Genomic DNA, 26,671 nt, shown 5'->3' with positions numbered 1-26,671 from the left:
CCTGGTTCCCCATTATTATTTCCCAAGTCTCATTCTTTAACTGGCCTATGTTCACTTTGGCCAGTTCACTCTATGTTCATCTTCCTTTTTATATATTTATGGAACATCTTGCTGTCCATTTTTATGGTTCTTGCTAATTTATCCTCTTAGTTTACCATTTCCCTCTTTTTTTTGGTCATCTTTTGTTGTTAGTTTGGGCGGCACGGTAGCACAGTGGTTAGCACTGCTGCTTCACAGCTCCAGGGACCTGGGTTCGATTCCCGGCTTGGGTCACTGTCTGTGTGGAGTTTGCACATTCTCCTCGTGCCTGTGTGGGTTTCCTCCAGGTGCTCCAGTTTCCTCCCACAGTCCAAAGATGTGCGGGTTAGGTTGATTGGCCATGCTAAAATTGCCCCTTAGTGTCCTGAGATGCATAGGTTATAGGGATTAGTGGGTAAAATATGAGGGAAATGGGAGTAGGGCCTGGGTGGGATTGTGGTCGGTGCAGACTCGATGGGCCGAATGGCCTCTTTCTGTGCTGTAGGGTTTCTATGATTCTAGTTTCCTAATCCTCTGGTTTACCACTACTCTTTGTCACAATATATGTTTTTTATTTCAGTTTAATACTATCCTTAAGTTCCGTGGTTAACCTTGCTTGATTATCCCCTTCCTAGAATTCTTATTCCTCGCTGAGATATATCTTTGTTGTGAGTCATGATCTATTTTCATAAATGTCTGCCATTGCTGATCAACTGTCTTTTCTGATAAAATATTTTCCCAGTCCACTCCAGCCGACTCTGCCCTCATTCCTTTATTAATGCCTTCATTTAGGTGTAGCACAGTTGTTTCTAATCCAGGTTGCTCACTCTCAGACTGAATGCTATATTCTACCATGTTATAGTCACTGTTTCCGAGGGGATCTTATATTACTCTGAGATTGTTTATTAAACCTGCCTTATTACACATTACCAGATCCAAAATAGCCTGCTTCGATCCATAGCACATTGTTCTAGAAAACTGTCCCAAATACACTCTGATGAATTCTTCCTCAAGGCTACCCTTGCCAATTTGATTTTCCCAATTTACATGAAGATTAAAGTCACCCATGATTAATGTACTGCCTTATTTACATGCCCTTATTATCTCCTGATTTATTCTCCATCCTACAGTAGAGCCACTGTTAGGGGACCTGTAGACTACTCACATCAGCGTCCTCTTCCCCTTGTTACTCCTTACTTCCACCCATATGGATTCTACATCCTCTGATCCAAGATTGTTTCTTGCTATTGTACTTATTCCATCTCATACTAACAAAGCTACCCCACTATCCTTTCCTTCCTACTTATCCTTACGAAAAGTCACATAGCCCTGAAGACTTAGTTCCCGCTTTGATCTCCATGTGGCCATGTCTCTGTAATGGCTATAAGATCATGCCATTAACCTCAATTTGTGCCATTTATTTATTTTGTGCCGAATATTACGTGCATTTAAATAAAGAGCCATTAATTTTGCCTTGTTACCATTTTTCCCCCTTTTGACCCTATTTGATGTTGTTTTTATGTTTGTATACGCTGTCACTTCCTGTCACACTCTGTGTAACATTACCTAGTAAGAAGTCTCACAAGACCAGGTTAAAGTCCAACAGGTTTACTTGGTAGCAAAAGCCACTAGCTTTCGGAGCGCTGCTCCTTCGTCAGGTAAGTGGGAGTTCTGTTCACAAAATTTGTGATATATATAAATGATTTGGAAGAAGGTGTAACTGGTGTAATCAGCAGGATATAGATAGGCTGGAAAATTGGGCGGAGAGGTGGCAGATGGAGTTTAATCTGGATAAATGCGAAGTGATGCATTTTGGAAGAAATAATGTAGGGAGGAGTTATACAATGAATGGCAGAGTCATCAGGAGTATAGAAACACAGAGGGACCTAGGTGTGCAAGTCCACAAATCCTTGAGGGTGGCAACACAGGTGGAGAAGGTGGTGAAGAAGGCATATGGTATGCTTGCCTTTATAGGACGGGGTATAGAGTATAAAAGCTGGAGTCTGATGATGCAGCTGTATAGAACGCTGGTTAGGCCGCATTTGGAGTACTGCGTCCAGTTCTGGTCGCCGCACTACCAGAAGGACGTGGAGGCGTTAGAGAGAGTGCAGAGAAGGTTTACCAGGATGTTGCCTGGTATGGAGGGTCTTAGCTATGAGGAGAGATTGGGTAAACTGGGGTTGTTCTCCCTGGAAAGACGGAGAATGAGGGGAGATCTAATAGAGGCGTACAAGATTATGAAGGGTATAGATAGGGTGAACAGTGAGAAGCTTTTTCCCAGGTCGGAGGTGACGATCACGAGGGGTCACGGGCTCAAGGTGAGAGGGGCGAAGTATAACTCAGATATCAGAGGGACGTTTTTTACACAGAGGGTGGTGGGGGCCTGGAATGCGCTGCCAAGTAGGGTGGTGGAGGCAGGCACGCTGACATCGTTTAAGACTTACCTGGATAGTCACATGAGCAGCCTGGGAATGGAGGGATACAAACGATTGGTCTAGTTGGACCAAGGAGCGGCACAGACTTGGAGGGCCGAAGGGCCTGTTTCCTGTGCTGTACTGTTCTTTGTTCTTTTGTTCAAACAGGGCATATAAAGACACAAACTCAATTTACAAAATAATGGTTGCTATTATACATTTTCATACAATTTTCAAAATACATTATTTTGTAAATTGAGTTTGTGTCTTTATAAGCCCTGTTTGTGAACAGAACTCCCACTTACCTGACGAAGGAGCAAATATATACTACCAAATAAACCTGTTGGACTTTAACCTGGTGTAGTGAGACTTCTTACTGTGTTTACCCCAGTCCAACGCCGGCATCTCCACATCATAACATTACCTAAACAGCTGCTCTGTAGGGGACGGATGGGATCTACTCCAAGTTACTGCAGGAGGCGAGGGAAGAAATAGCTGGGGCCTTAACAGATATCTTCACATTCTCTTTGTCCATATCGAGGTTCCAGAGGACTGTAGAATAGCCAATGTTGTTCCCTTGTTTAAGAAGGGAAGCAGGGACAATCCAAGAAATTGTAGGCCGGTGAGCCTGACATTGGTGGTGGGGAAGCTTTTGGAGAAGATTACTGAGGGACAGGATATGTGCATGTTTGGAAGAAAGTTGACTAGTTAGTGACAGGCAGCATGGTTTTTTATGGGAAGATCATGTCTCACCAACTTGATTGAGTTTTTTGAAGAGGTGAAAAGATAATTGAGGAGGCAAGGGCTGTGAATGTAGTTTATATGGACTTTAATAAGACATTTGACAAGGCCCCACATGACAGACTGGTACAAAGACTAAAATCACAAGGGATTCAGGGTGGGCTGGCTAGCTGGATACAGAACTGGCTTAGTCACAGAAGATGGAGAGTAACGGTGGAATTATATTTTTCAGAATGGAGATCTGTCGCTAGTGGTGTTCCGCAGGGATCAGTGCTGGGACCTCTGTTGTTTGTGGTATATAGAGCCATAGAATCCTTACAGTGCAGATGGAGACCATTCAGCCCATCGAGTCTGCACTGACACCAATTTCACCTGGGCCCTATCCCTGTAACCCCACATATTTATCCCGCTAATCCCTCTAATCTACCATCCCGGGAGTCTAAGAGGCAATTTAGCATGGCCAATGCACCTAACCCGCACATCTTTGGACTGTGCGAGGAAACCGGAACACCCGGAGGAAACCCATGCATACATGGGGAGAAAGTGCAAACTCTTTACAGACAGTGACCCAAGCCGGGAATCGAATCTGGGTCCATGGAGCTGTAAGGCAGCAGTGCTAACCACTGTGCCACTGTGCCACCCATATATATATCTGGAGGAAATATAGGGGATCTGATTAGTAAGTTTGCGGTTGACACAAAGATTGGTGTAGTTGCTGATAATACTAGGGATTGCGAGAGAATATAACGAGATATAGGTAGATTCAAGACTTGGCACAGAAATGGCTGATGGAATTTAATCCGGACAAATGTGAGGTGATGCATTTTGCAGGATCACATTTAAGTTTGAATTATACTGTAAATGGCAGAACCCTTACTAACATTAACGTACAGAGGGATCTGGGCATGCAGGTCCACAGTTCCCTAAAAGTGGCAACACAGGTGGTCAAGGTGATCAAGAAGATATATGACATGCTTGCTTTCATTAGCCGGCGCATTGAATACAAGAGTTGGTAAATCATGTTGCAGCCAAATAAAACCTTGGTTAGGCCGCATTTGGAATATTGCATGCAGTTCTGGTCATCATACTACAAGAAGGACATGGAAGCTTTGGAGAGAGTACAAAGAAGTTTCACCAGGATGTTGCCTGGTCTCGAAGGCATTGGCTATGAGGAGAGGTTGAAAAAACCAGGATTGTTTTCACTGGAAAGATGGAGGGTGATGGGAGACCTGACAGAGGTCTACAAAATTATAGACAGGGTGGGTAGTCAGAGACTTTTTCCCAGGATGGAAGTGTCAATTACAAGGGGGCACAGGTCCAAGGTGAGAGGGGGAAAATTTAAGGGAGATGTGCTGGGGAGGTTTTTCATGCAGAGAGTGATGGGTGCCTGGAACATGCTGCCAGAGGAGGTGGTGGAAGCAGGCACTTTAGCAACATTTGAGAGGCATCTGGATGGGTACATGAATAGGGAGGGAATAGAGGGATATTGACCGAGTAAGAGCAGAGAGTGTTTTTTAGTTTGGTTAGGTCATCATGATCGGCATGGGCCTGGAGGGCTGAAGGGCTTGTTGCCCTGCTGTACTTTTGTTTGTTTTTTGTTCTAATGTTACTATATCCTTTTTTGTAAGCCTACATTCCCCTGTCCATTTAATTGAAACCCTCTCCTCTTCCCTGTTTATGCGGTTTACAAGAACACTGTCTCAGCATGGTTCTGAAGGGGGTCGTGAGATATGATGGGGGCTATTGGGTTTAGGCCGGTGGGGGAGGAAGGATGTATAGAGGCATCTGGTCCTTGAGGGGAGGACAGTTCCAGTCAGAAGGGGACTTCTGATGGAGACACCCTTCCTCCCCACACCCTTCACCCCCAACCTTCCTGCCCGGCTTTGAAGATAGAGAGATTTTCTATTTCCCACTTTGAGTTATCTAGCACCCACCATCCTGAAAATTGAGGCTGGGTGGGAAAAGGCTTTAAGCGACCACTTAAGGGCCTTAATTGGGGGCTTCCCCACTTAAAATGTGGCCACAGTGGGAGAATTTCTATTCTCTAAAGGTGTAGCTTGCCTGCAATGCCGATTACTCTACCAACAATGAGTGATACCTGGGAAACTTTCACAACTTTTTTTGTTCCGTGGCAATCAATGATACTTGCATTATTCAGCCAGAGCAATATTTTGAAAGGTTGCATAGTGACTTAGAGTCACAGGGCTGGATTTTTGTCTTTGACACAGGTAGCTCTTGTTGGGGAATTTCCTCAATTGTCAGACACCCCTCACTGAAAAGTGTCCCGCCAGGCCCAATTTATACCCTGGGGTAGCACGTATGGGATGTTCCCCCTCTCCATCCCCCAGGTGCAGGTCAGAAGCAGCCACAGGATCAGCCGTGCGCTGAGGCAGACTCATTAAAAAGCTCATCTCAATTCTCTGGGAATCCATCCTTATTGTTTGCTTATATTTTAGGTCCTCTAGCCCTCACACCTCCACTCACTCTTCATGCTAACTCATGCCGAATTATGCCCCCCACCCACATTTATGGCCCCTCATATCACCTATGCTAACACATGGCACTACCATGTCTGTTCATCCAACATATATTCTGTACAGAACAAGTGAACCCTAATGTAACAAAAGCATGTGTTTAACTACTTAAAACACACACATATTCATAATATTCTTTCAAGAACTGCTGTTGCTCCAACCCTATAAAAGTATTGATCAAGCAGTATCAATAACAGAAGTTGTAAGCACTTGATACCACTTAATCTTATGCAAAGGAACATTGAACCATTGACAAAATAGATCACAGAAAAAATAGCTTATTATAACATCAAAAAGCTGTCAATCAGTCAAAGTTTTCCCTTTTCCCCCACCTGTGTCAGTAAGTAAAACCTTTTATAAGAGTGTGGGCTCTCAGCAAAGCATGCATAATGAGGCTTGGTTGAGAGCAGAGACTCCTTTAAAAGGTTTTACTTTTACTGAAATTCTGAGCTATTTAGTCTTTAGGCCATGACAACTCTGCAGAGTAATCCAATGAGTCGCATTGCTCCACTTAATCCCTGTAACGCTGTAAGTTTATTTCCTCCAAGTACTCATACAATTTCCATTTGAAATCATTCATCATCTCCACTTCCACAACTGTTTTAGGCAGGAAGTTCCAGGTCATTACCACTTGCTGTGGAAAAATGTTTTTTTACTCACACCCTCCTTCCATTTCTTGTGCCTTAGATTATTGTCCCCTGGTCATTGTACCATCAGGTTTTGGGAACAGATTTTCTAAATGAAGCCTTTTGTAATCTCCACTTGCCTGGATGAGTGCAGCCATAACAACACTTTTGAAGTTTGACACCATCAAGGATAAAACAGTCCGCTTGATTGGCACCCCTTCCACAAACATTCACTCTCTCTACCACGGACGAACATTGACAATAGGGCGCACCAATTACAAAATGTACTGCAGTAACACACCAAGGCTCCTAAGACAGCAACTTCCAAACCCTTGACCACTACCATATAGAAGGACAAGGGCAGCAGACACATAAGAACACCTGCCATCTGGACATTCCCCTCTCCATCACTCACCATCCTAATTTGGAAATATATCATTGTTCCTTCACTGTTGCTGGGTTAAAATCTGGAACTCCATCCCAAACAGCACAGTGGCTGTACCTTCAGCACAGGGATTGCAGCAGTTCAGGGAACCAACTCATCATCATCTTCTCTGGGGCAATTAGGGATGGTCAATAAATGCTGACCTAGCCAGTGATGCCCACATCCCATAAAAATCAATAAAAATAAATAATGACCGTGTACACATCTATCAAATTTCCTCTCAGTCTTCTTTCCTCCAAGAAGAACAACCTCAGCTTCCTCAACCTAATCTTGCAGTTAAAATCCCTCATCCTTGGAAGGCAACCTGTTAAATTCCTCCTGCACCTTCTCAGGACCTTCACCTCCTTAACATATGGTCACCAGAACTGGACACGTTACAGTGATTTTGGCCTAACCCAAACTTTATACAAGTGTTGTATAATTTCCCTGCTCAGTGGCCCACTTTTGAAGCCCAAGAGTCCATATGCTTTGTTAATTACTCTCTCAATAAACACTGCCACCTTCAAAGCTGTGTGCACATGAACCCTGAAGTTCTTCTGTCTCTGCACATTCTTTAGAATTGATCCATTTATTTTATTTTCTCTCCCTGTCTTTTCTGTCAAAATGCATCACTTCTCACTGCTCTATATTAAATTTACCTGCCATTTGTCTGTCCATTCTGCTAGCCTATCTGTGTCCTGTTGTGTAGTCAATTGGTATAACCCTCAGTGCCTACCCCACCGCCAAGTTTGGTATCATCGGAGAATTTTGAAATTTTACTTTGAATTTCAATATCCAAGTCACTTGTATTAAAAGAAAAACAAACAGTGGTCCATTGTTTATCACTCTCCAGCCTGAAGAACAACAAAATACCATGACTATTTTTCTGAATTTAAGCGAGTTTGTTTTCCAAGCTGACATTGACCCTCCTGTTCCATACTCTTCTGTTTTGTTAAAGTCTTTTATGTATCACTTTGCCAAAGGCTTTCTCAAAATCCAAATAGACACCATCCATTGTTTTCCCTTCATCAACCTTATACTTCATCAAAAATTCAAGTCTGCCCTTTTCATATCCTTGCTAGTTCTCCCAAGGTAACACAAACTTCTCCAAGTGTCTTATTATTTTTCCGTTTGTTTTTTCTAAAATCTCACTCGGCACAGATGTTAAACAGACCGATTTGTTGTCAGTAGGAATGTTCTTACACCCTTTCTTGAATACGGATATCTAATTTGCCCCTCTGCAATCCTGTTGCACTTCTCCTGCGTCTGGGGAAGATTGGAAGATTATGGCAAGATTTTCCCCTATCTCCATCCCCACTTCCTTTCGCAACCTTGGAGACAAAGCACCTGGACCAGGCAATTTATCCATTCATAAGAACATAAGAAATAGGAGCAGGAGTAGGCCATCTAGCCCCTCGAGCCTGCCCCGCCATTCAATAAGATCATGGCTGATCTGACGTGGATCAGTACCACTTACCCGCCTGATCCCCATAACCCTTAATTCCCTTACCGATCAGGAATCCATCCATCCGCGCTTTAAACATATTCAGCGAGGTAGCCTCCACCACCTCAGTGGGCAGAGAATTCCAGAGATTCACCACCCTCTGGGAGAAGAAGTTCCTCCTCAACTCTGTCTTAAACCGACCCCCCTTTATTTTGAGGCTGTGTCCTCTAGTTTTAACTTCCTTACTAAGTGGAAAGAATCTCTCCGCCTCCACCCTATCCAGCCCCCGCATTATCTTATAAGTCTCCATAAGATCCCCCCTCATCCTTCTAAACTCCAATGAGTACAAACCCAATCTCCTCAGCCTCTCCTCATAATCCAAACCCCTCATCTCCGGTATCAACCTGGTGAACGTTCTCTGCACTCCCTCCAATGCCAATATATCCTTCCTCATATAAGGGGACCAATACTGCACACAGTATTCCAGCTGCGGCCTCACCAATGCCCTGTACAGGTGCATCAAGACATCCCTGCTTTTATATTCTATCCCCCTCGCAATATAGGCCAACATCCCATTTGCCTTCTTGATCACCTGTTGTACCTGCAGACTGGGCTTTTGCGTCTCATGCACAAGGACCCCCAGGTCCCTTTGCACGGTAGCATGTTTTAATTTGTTTCCATTGAGATAGTAATCCCATTTGAAACATATAAGATGATTAGAGGTTTAGATAGGGTGGATAGTGATAGCCTTTTTCCTCTGATGGAGAAATCCAGCACGAGGGGGCATGGCTTTAAATTGAGGGGGGGTAGTTATAGAACCGATGTCAGGGGTAGGTTCTTTACCCAGAGGGTGGTGAGGGATTGGAATGCCCTGCCAGCATCAGTAGTAAATGCGCCTAGTTTGGGGGCGTTTAAGAGATCCGTAGATAGGTTCATGGACGAAAAGAAATTGGTTTAGGTTGGAGGGTCACAGTTTTTTTTTTTAACTGGTCGGTGCAACATCGTGGGCCGAAGGGCCTGTTCTGCGCTGTAATGTTCTATGTTCTATGTTCTATGTTCTATTTGTTATTATTTCCTCCAAAGTGTATAACCTCGCATTTATCAACGTTATACTCCATTTGCCATATCCTCGCCCACTCACTCAGCCTGTCCAAATCTCTCTGCAGATCTTCTCCGTCCTCCACACGATTCACTTTTCCACTTATCTTTGTGTCGTCTGCAAACTTCGTTACCCTACACTCCGTCCCCTCCTCCAGATCATCTATATAAATGGTAAATAGTTGCGGCCCGAGTACCGATCCCTGCGGCACGCCACTAGTTACCTTCCTCCACCCGGAAAAACACCCATTTATTCCGACTCTTTGCTTCCTGTCGGATAGCCAGTCCCCAATCCACTTTAACACACTACCCCCAACTCCGTGTGCCCTAATCTTCTTCAGCAGCCTTTTATGGGGCACCTTATCAAACGCCTTTTGGAAATCCAAAAACACCGCATCCACCGGTTCTCCTCCATCAACCGCCCTAGTCACATCTTCATAAAAATCCAACATGTTCGTCAAGCACAACTTTCCCCTCATGAATCCATGCTGCGTCTGATTGATCGAACCATTTCTATCCAGATGCCCTGCTATCTCCTCTTTAATAATGGATTCCAGTATTTTCCCTACTACAGATGTTAAGCTGACCGGCCTATAGTTACCCGCCTTTTGTCTCCTTCCTTTTTTAAACAGCGGCGTAACATTAGCCGTTTTCCAATCAACCGGCACTACCCCAGAATGCAACGAGTTTTGATAAATAATCACTAACGCATCCACTATTACCTCTGACATTTCTTTCAATACCCTGGGATGCATTCCATCCGGACCCGGGGACTTGTCCACCTTCAGTCCCATTAGTCTACCCAGCACTGCCTCTCTGGTAACATTAATTGTATTAAGTATTTCTCCTGCTGCCAACCCTCTATCGTTAATATTTGGCAAACTATTTGTGTCCTCCACCGTGAAGACCGACACAAAAAACTTATTTAAAGACTCAGCCATATCCTCATTTCCCACTATTAACTCCCCCCTCTCGTCATCCAAGGGTCCAACATTCACTCTCGCCACTCTATTCCTTTTTATATATTTATAAAAACTTTTACTATCATTTTTTATATTAATTGCTAGCCTAGCTTCATAGTCTATCCTTCCTTTCTTTATCGCTTTCTTAGTCTCTCTTTGTTGTTTCTTAAATTTTTCCCAATCACTTGTTTCTCCACTATTTTTGGCCACTCTGTACGCAGCTGTTTTTATTTTAATACTCTCCTTTATTTCCTTCGTTATCCACGGCTGGTTCTCCCTTTTCTTACAATCCTTGTTTTTTGCTGGAATATATTTTTGCTGAGAACTGAAAAGGATCTCCTTAAAAATCCTCCACTGTTCCTCAGCTATCCTACCTGCCAGCCTGCTCTCCCAGTCTACCTTTGCCAATTCATCCCTCATCCTATCATATTTCCCTCTGTTCAAACAGAGGACACTGGTTTGGGACCAAACTTTCTCCTCTTCCATCTGAATCAGAAATTCGACCATATTGTGGTCACTAGACCCAAGAGGGTCCTTCACAATAAGATCCTTAATTCTACCTACCTCGTTACACAATACCAGATCCAAAATAGCTCGTTCCCTCGTCGGTTCCGTAACATGCTGTTCAAGGAAACTATCCCGACAGCATTCTAAGAACTCTTCCTCCATTCCACCCTTACCGACTTGAGTCTGCCAGTCAATGTGCATGTTGAAGTCCCCCATGATTATTGCCGTTCCGTTTTTACACGCATCCCTTATCTGCTTGTTTATAGCCCTCCCTACCTCAACATTATTATTCGGGGGCCTATATACCACACCTACTAGTGTCTTTCTCCCTCTACTATTCCTCATCTCTACCCATAATGATTCCACGTTTTGTTCCTCAGAGCCTATGTCATCCCTCAGTACTACCCTGATATTATCTCTTATTAATAGCGCGACCCCACCACCTTTTCCTTCCTGTCTATTCTTCCTAAACGCCTGATACCCCTGGATATTCATCTCCCAGTCCTGGTCACCTTTCAGCCACGTTTCTGTAATGGCCACTAGATCGTACCCACTTGTGCTGATTTGCACCATCAACTCATTTACCTTGTTCCGAATGCTTCGTGCATTCAGGCAAAGTGTCCTTATTCCAGCTTTTATCTGGACCCGCTTTGATGAGTCGCGAACACCCTCTCCCTCTACTCCCTTATCTAAATTACCGCCTTCATTCACTTGCACCCTCTCCTCTACCATTAATTTTGTAATTCCCCTTACCCCTGCATCCTCCCCCCCATCAATTAGTTCCTTGATCCTAGTCAACTCTTCTAGCTCCCCTCCCCCCAACCTATCTAGTTTAAATTCTCCCCAGTAGCCTTAGCCAACCTACCGGCCAGGATATTGGTCCCCGTGTGATTCAAGTTCCACCCGTTTTTTGTATACAGATCACCCCTGCCCCTAAAGAGGTCCCAATGGTCCAGGAACCTGAATCCCTGCCCCCTGCACCAGTCCCTCAGCCACACATTCATCTTCCACCTCACTCCATTCCTGCCCTCACCTTCCCGTGGCACAGGCAGTAATCCTGAGATTACTACCTTTGCTTTCCTCTTTCTCAGCTGTCTCCCTAATTCCCTGTACTCCCTTTTCATGACCCCTTCTCCCTTCCTACCCACATCAGCGGTACCAATATGTACCGCTACCTCAGGCTCCTCTCCCTCCCACCTCAGGATTTCCGGGACGCGACTAGCGACATCCTGGATCCCGGCCCCAGGGAGGCAGACCACCATGCGAGAATCCCGCCTACCTCCGCAGAAACGCCTGTCTGTCCCCTTCACCATCGAGTCCCCGATTAATACCGCCTTCCTCCTCTTTTCCTTAGCCCTCTGAGTTACAGTCTAAAATTAACCAGCCTTCCCAGTACATCCTGTCCAAAAACGTACACCTCATTTATTACCTCTACCATCTCTGCTTCTACCAATTATTTTGTCATCATCTTCTGCCTTAGTAAACACTGATTCAAAGTACTCATTTTGTATTCTAGCTTTTCCCTGAACCTCCAATCATATAGCACCCTCTTTGTAACAGGCCCTGCCCCACCTCTTACTACCCACTTATTTTTACATGTTGGTATGAAACTTTGGGATTTCCTTTTATTTTAATTCTATTCTCAGATGCTCTCTTTGCAAGGTATATTTCCTCTTCCCTCCCATCCTGTTGCATTTGGTATGGTTCTTACTTTAAGAATTCACCTGACCTGATTCATTGTATTCTCTATCTCCTTCAACATCCAAGAAGCCCTGGTTTAGATTCCCTTCTTCAAGTATAGTGGATGAATTTACATTGGAAGTTTAAAAAAAGATCTAGTATAGCATAGTGGCATCATGTCTGATGGGAAAGGCTGTACAAGGCCATCTAAAGCCCATGTGAGCCTCATCTTGGATCCAGGCTGGGATCCTGGAGCTGGGATCACTGTTGTATGTGCTGTCTGAGCAAGACAGGCACCTTGCATGTGTTTATAAAGATGCAGGTGCCCGCCACTGAAACATAAATGAGTGATCTCCCCAATCTCAAAGTATCTCCCAGAATCAGTGATGGTGATTCCTAGTTTGGGTGATCCTAGCATAATTACTGGGACTGCAGGCATTTGCATTTTCAGTTGTATAAGTGAGACCATATCAACAATACTATTGAAAATAAGCATAAGTTGCATTCCAGTTCTGATGAAGAGCCAAATGGACTCACAACATTGACTCTGTTTTCTCTCCTTACAGATGCTGCCAGACCTGCTGAGCTTTTCCAGCATTCTTTGTTCTTGTTTTAGATTCCAGCATCCACAGTATTTTGTATATTTGTATAAGTCGCATTAATTTGTTTGATATCAACATACCTTTATGAGGGACTTTCATTTTTCGCCATAGACAAAGATTTATTTTCTGAACAATATCTCAAAATTGTAAACTTGAGCAAACAGGTTTGTGATTTGGTTATAATTAATACACAAAGAAACTCTCCTATTTTTGGAGTTCCATAATGACTTCTAAACTTGGAAGTTGAGAGAGACAAGTAATAAAGTCACCGTTTTGCATCTGTGACTCATTCATTCTTAGTAACTGACATATGACATGATCAAGATAAGAACTTTTGCCTGACAAAAGTGTCAAGAGAATGGTGGATGTCTCAGAAAGTCGACAAACATTACTATCATGCTTATTAGCATTTCTAGTAAAATGTCCTTTATTTGTGTAACTTTCTTTTTCCAGCCAGCATTCTCCAAGCCATGGCTCTGTTAATATGCGCAGAAATGTACCAAATACATAGACTACAGCAGATATGTGAATCATACATTGTCACGCAGTTACAGAGCATGCCTAGTAGAGAACTTGTATCAACCAACCTCAGCATTGTCAACTTGTATAACAAAGCCAAGGTAAGCCTATATTTAGGGAACTGAAATGTGTCTCTGTCATGTATAGTGCATTATAGTCCATTTGAAAATGAATTATGGAAGTGGCCCACATCCCATAAATGAATTTAAAAAAGGTTCCATAGGAACCTAACAGCATTTGAATTTGCTAGCCCGATTCAGGTGGTTTCAGTTGATTAATAAGCAAAGTAGTTAGAAAAACATGTTCTGAACGAAATCTCACATGTGTACCAATTATGTGTAATAAGGCCGGTGATGATATATAAGACAAACATCTGTAATAGTGTGTCTTTGATACTTCAAAGTCATTTTGTACTGAAACTTTTATCCATTAATTTAGTTTAAACACCATCAGTTTCACAGAAAATTGGTAATTTTGTGCTTACAGAACTTACCAGATCATTCGAAACCATGGCATGGAAATTGGATGGGGATGCAAAATGGGCGATTTTGCATCTGTGCCATTTACACGCCATGCCAACGACGCCTACATCCTGGAAATACATTTTGCTCCTTCTCCATAACTAATCTAAACATTACAATACCATTATTTCCGAAATGCTACCATTCTTACATGCTCCATTTAACGCCCTTAATTCCCCAGCACTAAGTCCAGTAATACTTCCTTCCTCATTGGACAGGAAACATTGATTGTGAAATTTCTCCTGAAGTTTGCAAATTTCTCTCCTTCCCTGCCTTTTACATGATCACTGTCCCCTTCAATATTGTGATAACTGAAGTCTCCTGTTCATCACTGTCGAATGGTTCTTGTACCTCTCAGCAATTTCCTTTCAATTCTGCTCCTCTACCTCCTTCACACTATTTTCTGGCCTATAAAATACACCAAGTAGTGTAATGGCTCCTTTATTGTTTTTTATCTCCAACCAAATATGTCTTTGACTTCTGAAGATGGTTTCCTCTTTCTAGCATGCTGGTATTTTCCTGAATCAAAGCTGTGACCTTTCCTCCCTTCGTTCCTTCTCTGTCTTTCCTGAATATCTTGTACCTACAGAATTGTTGTTGCAGAAGGGGGTCATTTAGTCCACCTTGTCTACAGTGGCCTTCCCATTGAGCACCTGGTGCCCTCTGCCCATACCACCAGGAGATTCCTGATGAAATAATCCAGCTGAACCCAAGCATATTGAGCACGCAATCCTCCACTTTTAAAACCAGGGTCAGGATTTATCAGATGCCGATCATGACGGCTCTGCATCCAGCTGATGCTCTGAGAAATGAGCAGCCATGGGAGACAGGCCCTGAAGAGAGAGGAGCCCTTCGGGGAGGTACTCCCTACCTCGTGCATGCCCAAGGCTTGAGCAGGGCGACCTGACGGGCTTCCCCTGCCCGCAAAATCCAGTCAGCCTCAACATTTCAGCCAGGTGGGATGCGGCCCTTAAATGGCCAATAATTGACCACATATGGGCCTCAATTCAGGCAAGGGCAGGTCATAGAGGTTTATGGCATGGAAACAGGCCCTTTGGCCCAACCTGCCCATGCCGCCCAGTTTTAATCACTAAGCTAGTCCCAATTGCCCGCATTTGGCCCATATCCCTCTATACCCATCTTACCCATGTAACTGTCTAAATGCTTTTTAAAAGACAAAATTGTACCTGCTACTATTACTACCTATGGCAGCTTGTTCCAGATACTCACCACCCTCTGTGTGAAAAGATTGCCCCTCTGGATCCTTTTGTATCAATCCCCACTCTTGACAACTCCAAGCTTCACCCCCCTCCCCGTAAAGTTGTAGACAGGTCCAACCAGGTAGGAGGGCCACCCCGGAAATTCAATGCCCCCCTGCCTGCAAACACACTGGCGGGGTCACTGTAAAATTCTGTTTCAGGTCTCAGTTCCCTGTATACCTTGTTTCTACTCTTTATACAAATTCTTCCAGTAATTTAAAAAGATTCTGTCGAGCAGAAACTGGATTCAGTGAAAGGACTGTACAGGGACAGACCACCTGACATAAAGATTTGCACATCAGTAATAATTAACTGACATATAAAGGATCATGTTATAAGAATGTAACATGTTAGGAGATTTAGGAACGTCAATTGTAAGGGTCAAGTGATTAAAGGTTTAAAAGCAGAAAATGTTACAAATACTCTACAGGTCAGTCAGTGAAGAGTAAAACTGAATTTTCTCATGCAATTGAAGATGGTGTGAAGGGGATGGCGGTGTTGGTGGTGGGCCAAGTAAAATACAAAAAAAAAGTATCAGGCCAGTTTTCTGATGGGTTCCTGCCCCAGTCCCCCTTTCCCTGGGCTGGGTTGTGTCTGATGTCAGTGCATCCATGGCGTGGGGCCAGTTGAGGTTATCGATTGAATAATTATCAGCACCTTTTGCACCACACAATTTATCTGACATCGCACAGTAATCTCCCACCCCCATATAATAACAAAAACAGAAAAATGCTGGAAAATCTCAGCAGGTCTGACAGTATCTGTGGAGAGAGAGTAGAGCCAATGTTTTGAGTCCAGATGACCCTTTGTCAGAGCGACTACCTCCCACCCCCATTGTGTCTCACTGTTTGGTCAGGTCTGCTGGAGAACTGAAGGAGGTTTAATGATAACTGGCAGAAATGGCAATGCTACTGTTTTCCCATTCTCCTGCCACTCTCCTGATGTTGATGGAGCCGCCATTTTCGCCCTGCACCATCTGCTGCTTGGCCCTCAGTGGCGCCTTCACTGATAACACAGTGAAGGCTGCTGGGCTTTTTTGCAGTGGGTCATGGTGTATTCACCTCCCACATCCGGGAATCACTATTATCCCAAATCAGACAGCGATCACAAAGATGCCTTTGCTAAGTGGTGGCCTCTTATAAAATCAAGCTGGCAGGCAGTCAACCTAGGAGGAGGCAGTGATGCAGTGGTATTGTCACTACACCAGTAATCCAGAAACCCAGGGTAATGCTCTGTGGACCCAGGTTTGAATCCCACCATAGCAGTGATGGAATTTAAACTCAATAAAACACCTGGAATTAAAAGTCTAATGATGACCAGGAGCCACTGTTGATTGTCATTAAAAACCCATTTGGTTTACTAATATTCTTACCTGGTCTGGCTTACATGTGATGCCAGACCTGCAGCAATGTGGTTGATTCTTCAATGCCCTCAGAAATGGCCGAGCAAGTCTCTCAATTGTATCAAATCACTACAAAGAAAACAAAAAGGAATGAAACCGGACGGACCACCCGACATCGACCTTGGCACCAGAAACGACAATGGCAAAGCCAGCCCTGTGGAGCCTGCAAATTTCTCCTTACTAACATCTGGGGGCTTGCACCAAAATTGGGAGAGCTGTCTCACAGGCTAGTCAAGCAACAGCCTGACATAGTCATACTGACGGAATCAAACCTTACAGATAATGTCTCAAACACCACCATCACCATTCCTGGGCATGTTCTGTCCCACCGGCAGGGAGGAGATAGTGGCACAGTGGTATACAGTCAGGAGGGAGTTGCCCTGGGAATCCTCAATATCACCTCTGGACCCCATGAAGTCTCATGGTACGAGGTCAAACATGGGCAAGGAAACCTTCTGCTAATTACCACGTACCATTCCCCTTCAGCTGATGAATCAGTACTCTTCCATGTTGAGCACCATTTGGAGGAAGCACTGAGCGTGGCAAGGGCGCTGAATGTAGTCTGGATGGGGATTTCAATTTCCATCACCAAGAGTGGCTTGGTCGTACCACAACCGACCGAGCTGGCGGGTCCTAAAGGACATAGCTACTAGACTGGGACTGCTGCAGGTGGTGAGGGATCCAACAAGAGGGAAGAATATACTTGACCTCATTCTCACAAATCTGTCTGCCACAGATGCATCTGTCAATGACGGTATCAGTAGGAGTGATCACCGTACAGTCCTTGTGGAGACTGAGGATGCCCTCCATGTGCCACATGGCACTCCCACCTTGCTAAAATGAATAGACTTCAAACAGATCTAGCAACTCAAGACTGAGCATCCATGAGGCATCGTGGGCCATTAACAGCAACAGAATTGTACTCAGCCGCAACCTGTAACCTCATGGCTGGGCATATCCGCACTCTACCAAGCCAGCGGATCAACCCTGGATCAATGAAGAGTGTAGGATGGCATGCCAAGAGCAACATCAGGCATTGATAAAAATTAGGTGTCAACCTAGTGAAACTACAACACATGAGCATTCGTGTGCCAAATGGCATAACAACAAGTGATAGACAGAGCTATGCGATTCCATAACCAACGGGTCAGAACAAAGCTCTGCAGTCCTACCACATCCAGTCGTGAATGGTGGTGGGCAATTAAACAACTCACTGAAGGAGGCAGTTCCACAAATACCCCAATCCTCAATGATTGAGGAGCCCAGCTCATCAGTGCAAAAGATAAGGCTCAAACATTTGCAATAATCTTCAGTCAGACATGTCGAGTGAATGATCGATCTCGACCTCCTGCAGTGGTCCCCAGCATCTCAGATGTCAGTCTTTAGCCAATTTGATTCACTCACGTGATATCAAGAAATGGTTGGAGGCACTGGATACTGCAAAGCCTATCGGCCCTGACAATATTCTGGCAACAGTCCTGAAGACCTGTGCTCCAGAAATTGCCACACCCCTCGCCAATTTGTTCCCATGACACTGGCATCTATGTTAAAGTTTATTTATTAGTCACAAGTTGGCTTACATTAACACTGCAATGAAATTACTGTGAAAATCCCCTATTCGCCACACTCCGGCGCCTGTTCAGGTACACTGAGAGAGTATTTAGCATGGCCAATTCAATGAACCAGTACATCTTTTGGACTGTGGGAAGAAACCAGAGCACTCGGAGGAAACCCACACAGACATGGAGAGAACATACATACTCCGCACATTCAGTGATCCAAGCCGGGAATCAAACCCGGGTCCCTGGAGCTGTGAGATAACAGTGCTAACCACTGTGTCACCGTGCCGCCCAATTTAGCGGCAATGTGGAAAATTGCTCAGCTATGTCTTGTACACAATCCAACCTAGCCAGTTACCACCCCATCAGTCTACTCTTGATCATCAAAGTGATGGAAGGGGTCATCAACAGTGTTATCAAGCAGCACTTACTCAGCAATAACCTGCTCATTGACACTCAAATTGGGTTCCGCCAGGGTCATCCAGCTCATAACCTCATTTCAGCCTTGCTTCAAACATGAACAAAACAGCTGAATTCCAGGAGAGATGACAGTGAGTGCACTTGACATCAAGGCAGCATTAGACTGAGTGTGGCATCAAGTAACCTTAGCAAAACTGGAGTCAATGGGAATCAGGAGAAAAACTCTCCACTGGTTGGAGTCATACCTGGCACAAAGGACGATGGTTGTGGCTGTTTGAGGTTAATCTCGCTCCAGGACATCACTGCAGGAGTTCCTCAGTGTAGTGTCCTAGGTGTAACCATCTTCAGCTGCTCCATCAATGAACTTCCATCCATCATATGGTCAGATGTTGGGATGTTCGCTGATGATTGCACAAGGTTCAGCACCATTCATGATTCCTCAGATACTGAAGCAGTTCATGTGCAATTACAACACGATCTGGACAATAGCCAGGCCTGGGCTGACAGGTGGCAAATATCATTTGTGCCACACAAGTGCCTGGCATCAACCATCTCCAACAAGAGAGGATGTAACCATTGCCTGTTGACATTCAATGGTGTTACTATCGCTGAATCCCCACTCTCAACATCCTGGGGGTTACCATTGATCAGAAACTGAACTGGACTAACCATATAACTACTGTGGCTACCAGAGCAGGTCAGAGGCTAGGAATTCTGTGGTGAGTAACTCACCTCCTAACCCCCGCACCCTCCCCCCCACCCCCAAAGGCTGATCACCATCTACAAGGCACAAGTCAGGAGTGTGATGGAATACTCTACACCTGACTTCATTTCCAACCACACTCAAGATGCTTGATTTCAACCAGGACAAAGCAACCCGCTTGATTGCTATCCCTGCCACAAGCATTCAATCCCTTCATCATTGATGAACAGTGACCGATGTGTCCCATCAGTCCGAAAGACGTACTGGTTAGGCACGTTGGCATGCTAAATTCTCTTTCAGTGTACCTGAACAGGCGCCGGAGTGTGGCGACTATGGGATTTTCACAGTACCTTCATTGCAGTGTTAATGTAAGCCTACTTGGGATAATAATGAATAAGCAAAACCGTCTACAAGATACGCTGCACGAACTCAGCAAGATTCCTTAGACAGCATCTCCCAAACCATCTAGAAGGACAAGATCAGCAGATATCTGAGAACTTCATCTACTGGAAGTCCCCTCCAAGAAATAAATTGGCATTCCTTCACTGTTGTTGTGTCAAAATCCTGTAACTCCCACCTTAACAGCATTGTGGGTGCACCCAAACCTCAGAGACTGCAGCAGTTCAAGAAAGTAGCTCACCACGACCTTCTGAAGGGGGACTGGGGATAAGCAATAAATGCTGGTCTAGTCAGCAACGCCCACATCTCGTAAATGAATGTTAAAATATCAGGAAATGGTCCCATCTCCCAAATATTTTCAAATATTCCCAGTATTTTCTGTTTTCATTTCAGAATTTCAATTATCTAAGACATTTTGGTTTTGTCTGGGATTCATGATCATTATTTATGATAAGTGACAGCTTTGGAATATCCTGTAATTTTTAAAGCAAAGTCCATATAATGTAGGCAAGAACTGCCAAGGCTTTATCTATTTTGGGGATATTGCAATGACAAAAATATTTGAAATATTTGGCTGAAGACCATAATAATGGCAGAGACTGAGAGAGACTAAAGAGATCATTTTAAAGGTTATACTCATGGCACAGAGCCTTGGCTTCAGTGTTCATATTGAGAAATTTGACACTTGCATCCCACCAAAGGTGGAAAATAGGAGAGAAACAGACCAGAATTCTCTATATGTTGTCACATGGTAGGAACACAAACTCTTTAGACTATCCCCTAAAAATTGGCGAGAGCCTGACAGCAAAGTGTGAGAAGATATCAGCAGATACATGAGTACAAGTGATGGGTGTGTGTAACTTCAGATCCCAGGATGATGGGTGCATCCAAAACATCCCTGCTGTTGTGTTGCATAATAAACATATTAATATTTCATGTAGTTTGTATTGGGACATTGGATATCTGTGGTTTGTTACCAACAATACTTCTTGAAGCAACAAATAGTGGAGATATGAAATAAAGACAGGCGATATTGAATTCATCATTTGACTCCAACAGGTAAAAATACGTTCATGTTTCAGGTGAGAACATTCCCTTCATTAGATGTTAATTGACATAAAATGGATTTAAGAAATAGCTAGACACGAGAATGGAAAGATTGCAGGCTTCTTCTTCTGCGAAAATGGGGTAAAATATTGACTTCAAATTTGGGTAGGGTGTATAACTGGCAGGCAATCCAATCATGGGAGGTTTGTTCTCCCACTGAAGTAGCAAATTCCACCTGTTCCTCTTCCAAATTGTGTAGTGTATCTCCATAAAAGAAAGAAGTATGTGCTAGATAAACAGTGAGTGCAAAATTATTTTGATAGAGTTGGGAGAAAAAGGATTACACCTCCAAGCTCCACAAGAGTAATGTGAATTACTCCTACCCTAGGCACACTCAGCCCTCTAAGATTGGTTCCTCTCCCTGATTTATCCACCTACCTGCTGGTGAATCATCTCCTCCCTGCCCAATATTGTGTTTCTGGAGCTGGCCAGTGGCAATGGGATGTTTATTCAACATCTGCAGCTTACTGGATGGATGGTCATGAGGCCTGAATCTGAATTCGGTCCTAACCTGGCACCAGCGCAACATGGTAGCACAGTGGTTAGCACTGCTGCCTCACAGCACCAGGGACCTGGATTCAATTCCGACCTTGGGTGACTGTCTTGTGTGGTGTTTGCATGTTCTCCCCGTGTCTGTGTGGGTTTCCTCCAGGTGCACCAGTTTCCTCCCAGTCAAAATGTGTGCAGGTTAGGTGGATTGGCTATGCTAAATTGCCCCTCAGTGTCAGAAGATTAGCAGGGTAAATCTGTGGGATTACGGGGATATGGCCTGCATGAGATTGTTGTCGGTGAAGGCTTGATGGGCCAAATGGCCTCCTTCTGCACTGTAGAGATTCTATGATTCTATGGCAGTTGGAATGCTCCTATCATCAACTTTTTTTCTTTTGAGCAGGAATTTCTTCTCCAGGCTAGTTTTATTGTACCTGCCTTGTTGTTGATCATAAAAATAAATATTGGGTGTCACAGACTGAAATGCATTCTGTGAGTGGCAGCTTACTTCAGCGATTCTCTTGAGCTACGTAGAAAAGATTCCCTATAGGACTGGTACTCCAAATACCAGTGGAGGAGTCAGTCTATAACAACACCCCCACAGCAATTGTGGACTTATCCAAAATACCTCAGGATTCAATGCACCTACATTTGCTGGCCCCACGTGAACATATATTTCTCAGTTAAATCATAGTGTACATTCACCAATTCGCACTGCTTACGTGGTACAATTTACACAACAGCAGCAACATAGAATAATAAATGTTGCCAAGAAAAATAATCCATTGAATCCAAAGAATCCAAGCAGCAAAATTGAAACAATGCATGAAACTATTAATATTTTTGCAACAGTGCGACAATAATTTTCTCTTAGAAAGTCTATTTGAGCATGCTAGATCCCAAGATTATTGATAACTAGGTCTCATTCATTGGTCAGATCAAACATTCTACTTTATTATATATCTTCACAAACTACAACTCCTTCTTACACCCAACTTCACCATGCACATTCAATACCAGCAACACTCCAGGCTACAGTCAGAGCCTGGTAAAACCAGCTATTTATTATAGTGGGGCCAGTGGCCGTGGGGCAGGTGTGGGCTGGAGTCAAGCCTGTCAAACAGGCAGGCAGCTCGGGGAATACTGGCTGCCAAGGCCTGCTGGCTGCTGTGCCACTTCACCCCAGTTAAATAAATACATGAATGTTCTCCAGTCTTCACCCTCAAACTCCTTCACTCCTCTCACACTCCCCATGCAACCTCCATGCTACCTCATGCCCTCCACCCACCTTATGCCACTGTGCCCCATCCACCTACTCTCACAGCCCCTCATAACCCTATGAAAGCTATGGCACTTCCTTGCCCAATGACTCACTATACACTGTGTAGAATCAATAAATCCTGTAGTTATAGTAAAATGTGTAACAAAAAGTTTTTTAAAAGTAATTCATTCATGCCTTTCTACTATGTTGAAAAAAATGCATTATATAGCAGCGTGTCAATCGCCCAGACCCTTCAAAGTTTAATAGGAGCAACCATAATAGGAGCCCTTGGAACCACTTAACCTTGTATAAATAAACATTGTGAAATTGATCAGAGAGCCAGAGAAATAAATCAAGCAATATTTTCTCATGCACACGGTCGTTTCAACAGAAGTCATGGTTGACTGAGTTCTCAACTAATTATGTATGTGAGAATAAAGAGTAGGAATAACAGGATGACAGGAGAAAGAGATTTATGTTTTAGACCATGTTAATGATAATGCTGAATGAAAAGGCAAAGCAGGTAATCATAACCGGTCATGGGCTGAAGTAGGGGCTCACATCTTAATTCAAAAATAGAATTAAAGACATATGACATAACTGAAGTTATAGAATGAAAGCAGAAAGAAGATTAAGATATTAAATTAATTATGTAGCAGTGCAGCAATGCATGATTTACTAGATTGCGTTATTAAAAAAAATGAAAGTATAGCTATGAATTTTATTTGTACTTCTGTATGTATTTTTTCAAAGTCTGAGACACTTGATTTTACATGCAGATTAAATATATATGAGACACAATAATAATCAATAATGACCCATGATGCCATCTCTGATCACTTCCGTGCTTAATTCTCCAAACATGTCTCAAGTTTACCTCTTTTGACATCTGTCCTGGATAAGAATCTATTCCCCAATTTACTAACAATAACTTTCAAAATCACAACTATCTAACCTTTCGTCCTCTGCTCACCTCAACGTTTCTGTAGCTACTGATTTACCAAATCATACCCTCACCTCCACCTTTGATATTCTAGTCCCCAGTAAAAATATTACTCTCTCTCATCCATTCTCCCGATAGGCTCCTCATCTCTGTTCCCTTAGGTCCGAAGGATGCAGATTTGAAAGGATATGGCGGACAAGGGCCAGAATTCTCCCATCCCGCCCACCACTGGAATTTTAGTGGGCGGATTGCGGAGAATGTGAAACGCCATTGACGGTCGGGCAGGAATTTCCAGCTTTTAGACCAGCGCGACCGGAAAATTCCACCCAAGAAGTTTGGCCATCCACCACCAGTTCTAGCTGGATCAACTCATTATTCCAGATTCATCCTGCAATCCACAATGCAAAGATAAACATCATTTATTTTTTCTGCTGCAAGGTATCTTCTTAAACTTCTCTCCTTGAACCCCCCCCCCACCACCCACCCCCCCCCCCCCCCCCCACCCCCCCTTCACAACCACCAACACTAAATGTGAGGAGCTCCTGGACTTGTCACAAAGTTTGAGACAGTCCAATCAACTGCCTCTGTCACATTCCTCTGCCACCAGCCCACAAGATGTGGCGTTGGACTGGGGTAAAAACAGTAAGAGTTTTAACAACACCAGGTTAACGTCCAACAGGTTTATTTGGTAGCAAATACCATTAACTTTCGAAGCGCTGCTCCTTCATCAGATGGAATGGAAATCTGCTCTCAAATAGGGCACAGAGACACAAAATCAAGTTACAGAATACTGATTAGAATGCGAATCTCTACAGCCAACCAGGTCTTAAAGATACAGACAATGTGAATGGAGGGAGCATTAAGCACAGGTTAAAGAGATGTGTATTGTCTCCAGACAGGACAGCCAGTGAGATTCTGCAAGTCCAGGAGGCAAGCTGTGGGGGTTACTGATAGTGCGACATAAATCCAACATCCCGGTTTAGGCCGTCCTCATGTGTGCGGAACTTGGCTATCAGTTTCTGCTCAGCGACTCTGCGCTGTCGTGTGTCGTGAAGGCCGCCTTGGAGAACGCTTACCCGAAGATCAGAGGCTGAATGCCCGTGACCGCTGAAGTGCTCCCCCACAGGAAGAGAACAGTCTTGCCTGGTGATTGTCGAGTGGTGTTCATTCATCCGTTGTCGTAGCATCTGCATGGTTTCCCCAATGTACCATGGCTCGGGACATCTTTTCCTGCAGCGTTTCCTGGTTGGCTATAGGGATTCGCATTCTAATCAGTATTCTGTAACTTGATTTTGTGTCTCTGTGCCCTGTTTGAGAGCAGATTTCCACTCCATCTGACGAAGGAGCACGCTTCGAAAGTTAATGGTATTTGCTACCAAATAAACCTGTTGGACTTTAACCTGGTGTTGTTAAAACTGTACTAGCCCACAAGGCCAGATTTCTTCTGAATTTCCCCCTGCCCAAGTCCTGAGCTTACATCTTTCTTCAATTTCATTTCTACCTCCCTCATGCCCTTTCTGAGCTCATCTCATCATGAGATGCTCCTTAGTCAATGTTTCCACTGAACAGCTGACCAACCAACTTCCTCTCCTGGTCCCATATTAGCTGATATTGTTAACTATCTCTCTTCTCATGTCATCTTTAATTCTGTTGTCATCAACTCTGTGCTCAAATACCAGCCCCATCCCCCATTGTTCATCCAAACTCTCACCCCAGCCAGGATTTTATGGCCCCACTGCAGTGCACCACTCCCCCTCCCTCGGTGGATATGGTGAGCCAGTTTAATCTCCATTTAGTTCAGTGGGATTGTAATAAGCTGCCGGGTGGGAAGGGCCGGCCGCAAAATCCTGGCTCCCATCTCCCTTTCCTCTTCAAGGTCTGTGAATGTGTCTTATCTCACAACATATGGCCCACCTTTCCCGGAAATCTATGTTTGAATCCTGCCAATCGGATTAGTACCCTCACCACGGTATTGAAATGGCTCTTGTCAAAGTCACAAATGATATGCTATATGACTATGACAAAGACAAACATTCTCCTCATCCTTCTCAACCTGTCTGCAGCATTGACACTGTAGACCATACTATCTTCCTCTAATGCTTTTCCAATATCACCCAGCTGGATGGAACTGCTATCTCCTCATTTCATTCCCAGTGATCTAATTTTAATCAAGAGTATCACTTGTAATGGCTTCTCTTCATGCTGCTGTGACTGTTACCTCCCGTGTCCCCCAAGGCACGGAATAACTACAGATCAGTCCAGATTGATCTCTGCCAAATTTCACTCTGTTGCCATCTCAGGAATGTAATGGGAGATCATTGGTGTTGTGTGCATTTTAACTTGGAATACTTTTATTTTCAGTTCCACAATGCCACAAGATTGTCGACCTGGTTACTGCATTTCATTGCCAGCAACTACCTCATCTTCAGTCAGAAGCTGGAATTTCAAGAGCTTTCTGGTAAGATATACACTATTGTTGCTAAAGCAAACAAACAATTTTACAAGGTTCATTAAGATTTTCTCCCTTCTGGTAATATAGCTCAAAATGTTCTTTGGAATGAAGCTGCTACTAATGATGGCCATAGATGCCTCTCAGCACTTATGCATCTATTTCTTTTTAAGATTTTCCTCCCATGGTGGGGGTCACAGCACTTCCTGCAACAGCCACTCAATGACCTTGGCCTCAAAGCAGGGCACCTTTCTCTGACCTACCCCTTCACCAGAAGTCTGAATGATTTGACTCTGCCATTCCCTTTTTTCACTTGATACTGCCAATAGCAAAATGATCAGTGAGGTTATGAACAAAGATAGGTCAGCCTTGGCCAAGTCAGTTTTTGACCTGCACAAGCCACACTATCTTTCACAGGTATTGCAACATGATGTTCGGGGGTAAGTCTGACCATAAGTAGCAAGTGAGATACAAATAATCAAATGAGCAGTAATGTTAAAAGGAATCTAGAGTGAGGAGAAAAGGCCCAAGTTTCCTGCATTTGCATTTAAAATGCTGTTTTTCTGGTTTCTAAAATAAAATTCAGGAGT

The 26,671-nt window shown here is 43.9% G+C and overlaps 1 protein-coding gene across 1 annotated transcript in view; it reads left to right on the top strand.

Annotated features, from left to right (window-relative positions):
- The window catches only part of rhobtb3 (Rho related BTB domain containing 3), a 130,037-nt gene that overhangs the window by 100,674 nt on the left and 2,692 nt on the right, over positions 1 to 26,671 (top strand). Inside the window, exons 10-11 of the mRNA XM_078214766.1 lie at positions 13,504 to 13,670; positions 25,994 to 26,090. Of these exons, the coding sequence (XP_078070892.1) occupies positions 13,504 to 13,670; positions 25,994 to 26,090 (264 nt within the window). The remainder of the gene's footprint in view (positions 1 to 13,503; positions 13,671 to 25,993; positions 26,091 to 26,671) is intronic.

This window comes from Mustelus asterias, chromosome 6, assembly GCF_964213995.1.
Source record: "Mustelus asterias chromosome 6, sMusAst1.hap1.1, whole genome shotgun sequence".
Classification (NCBI taxonomy): Eukaryota; Metazoa; Chordata; class Chondrichthyes; order Carcharhiniformes; family Triakidae; genus Mustelus; species Mustelus asterias.
Note: the sequence above shows the minus strand (reverse complement) of the source record. Positions and strands in the feature narration are given on the sequence as shown.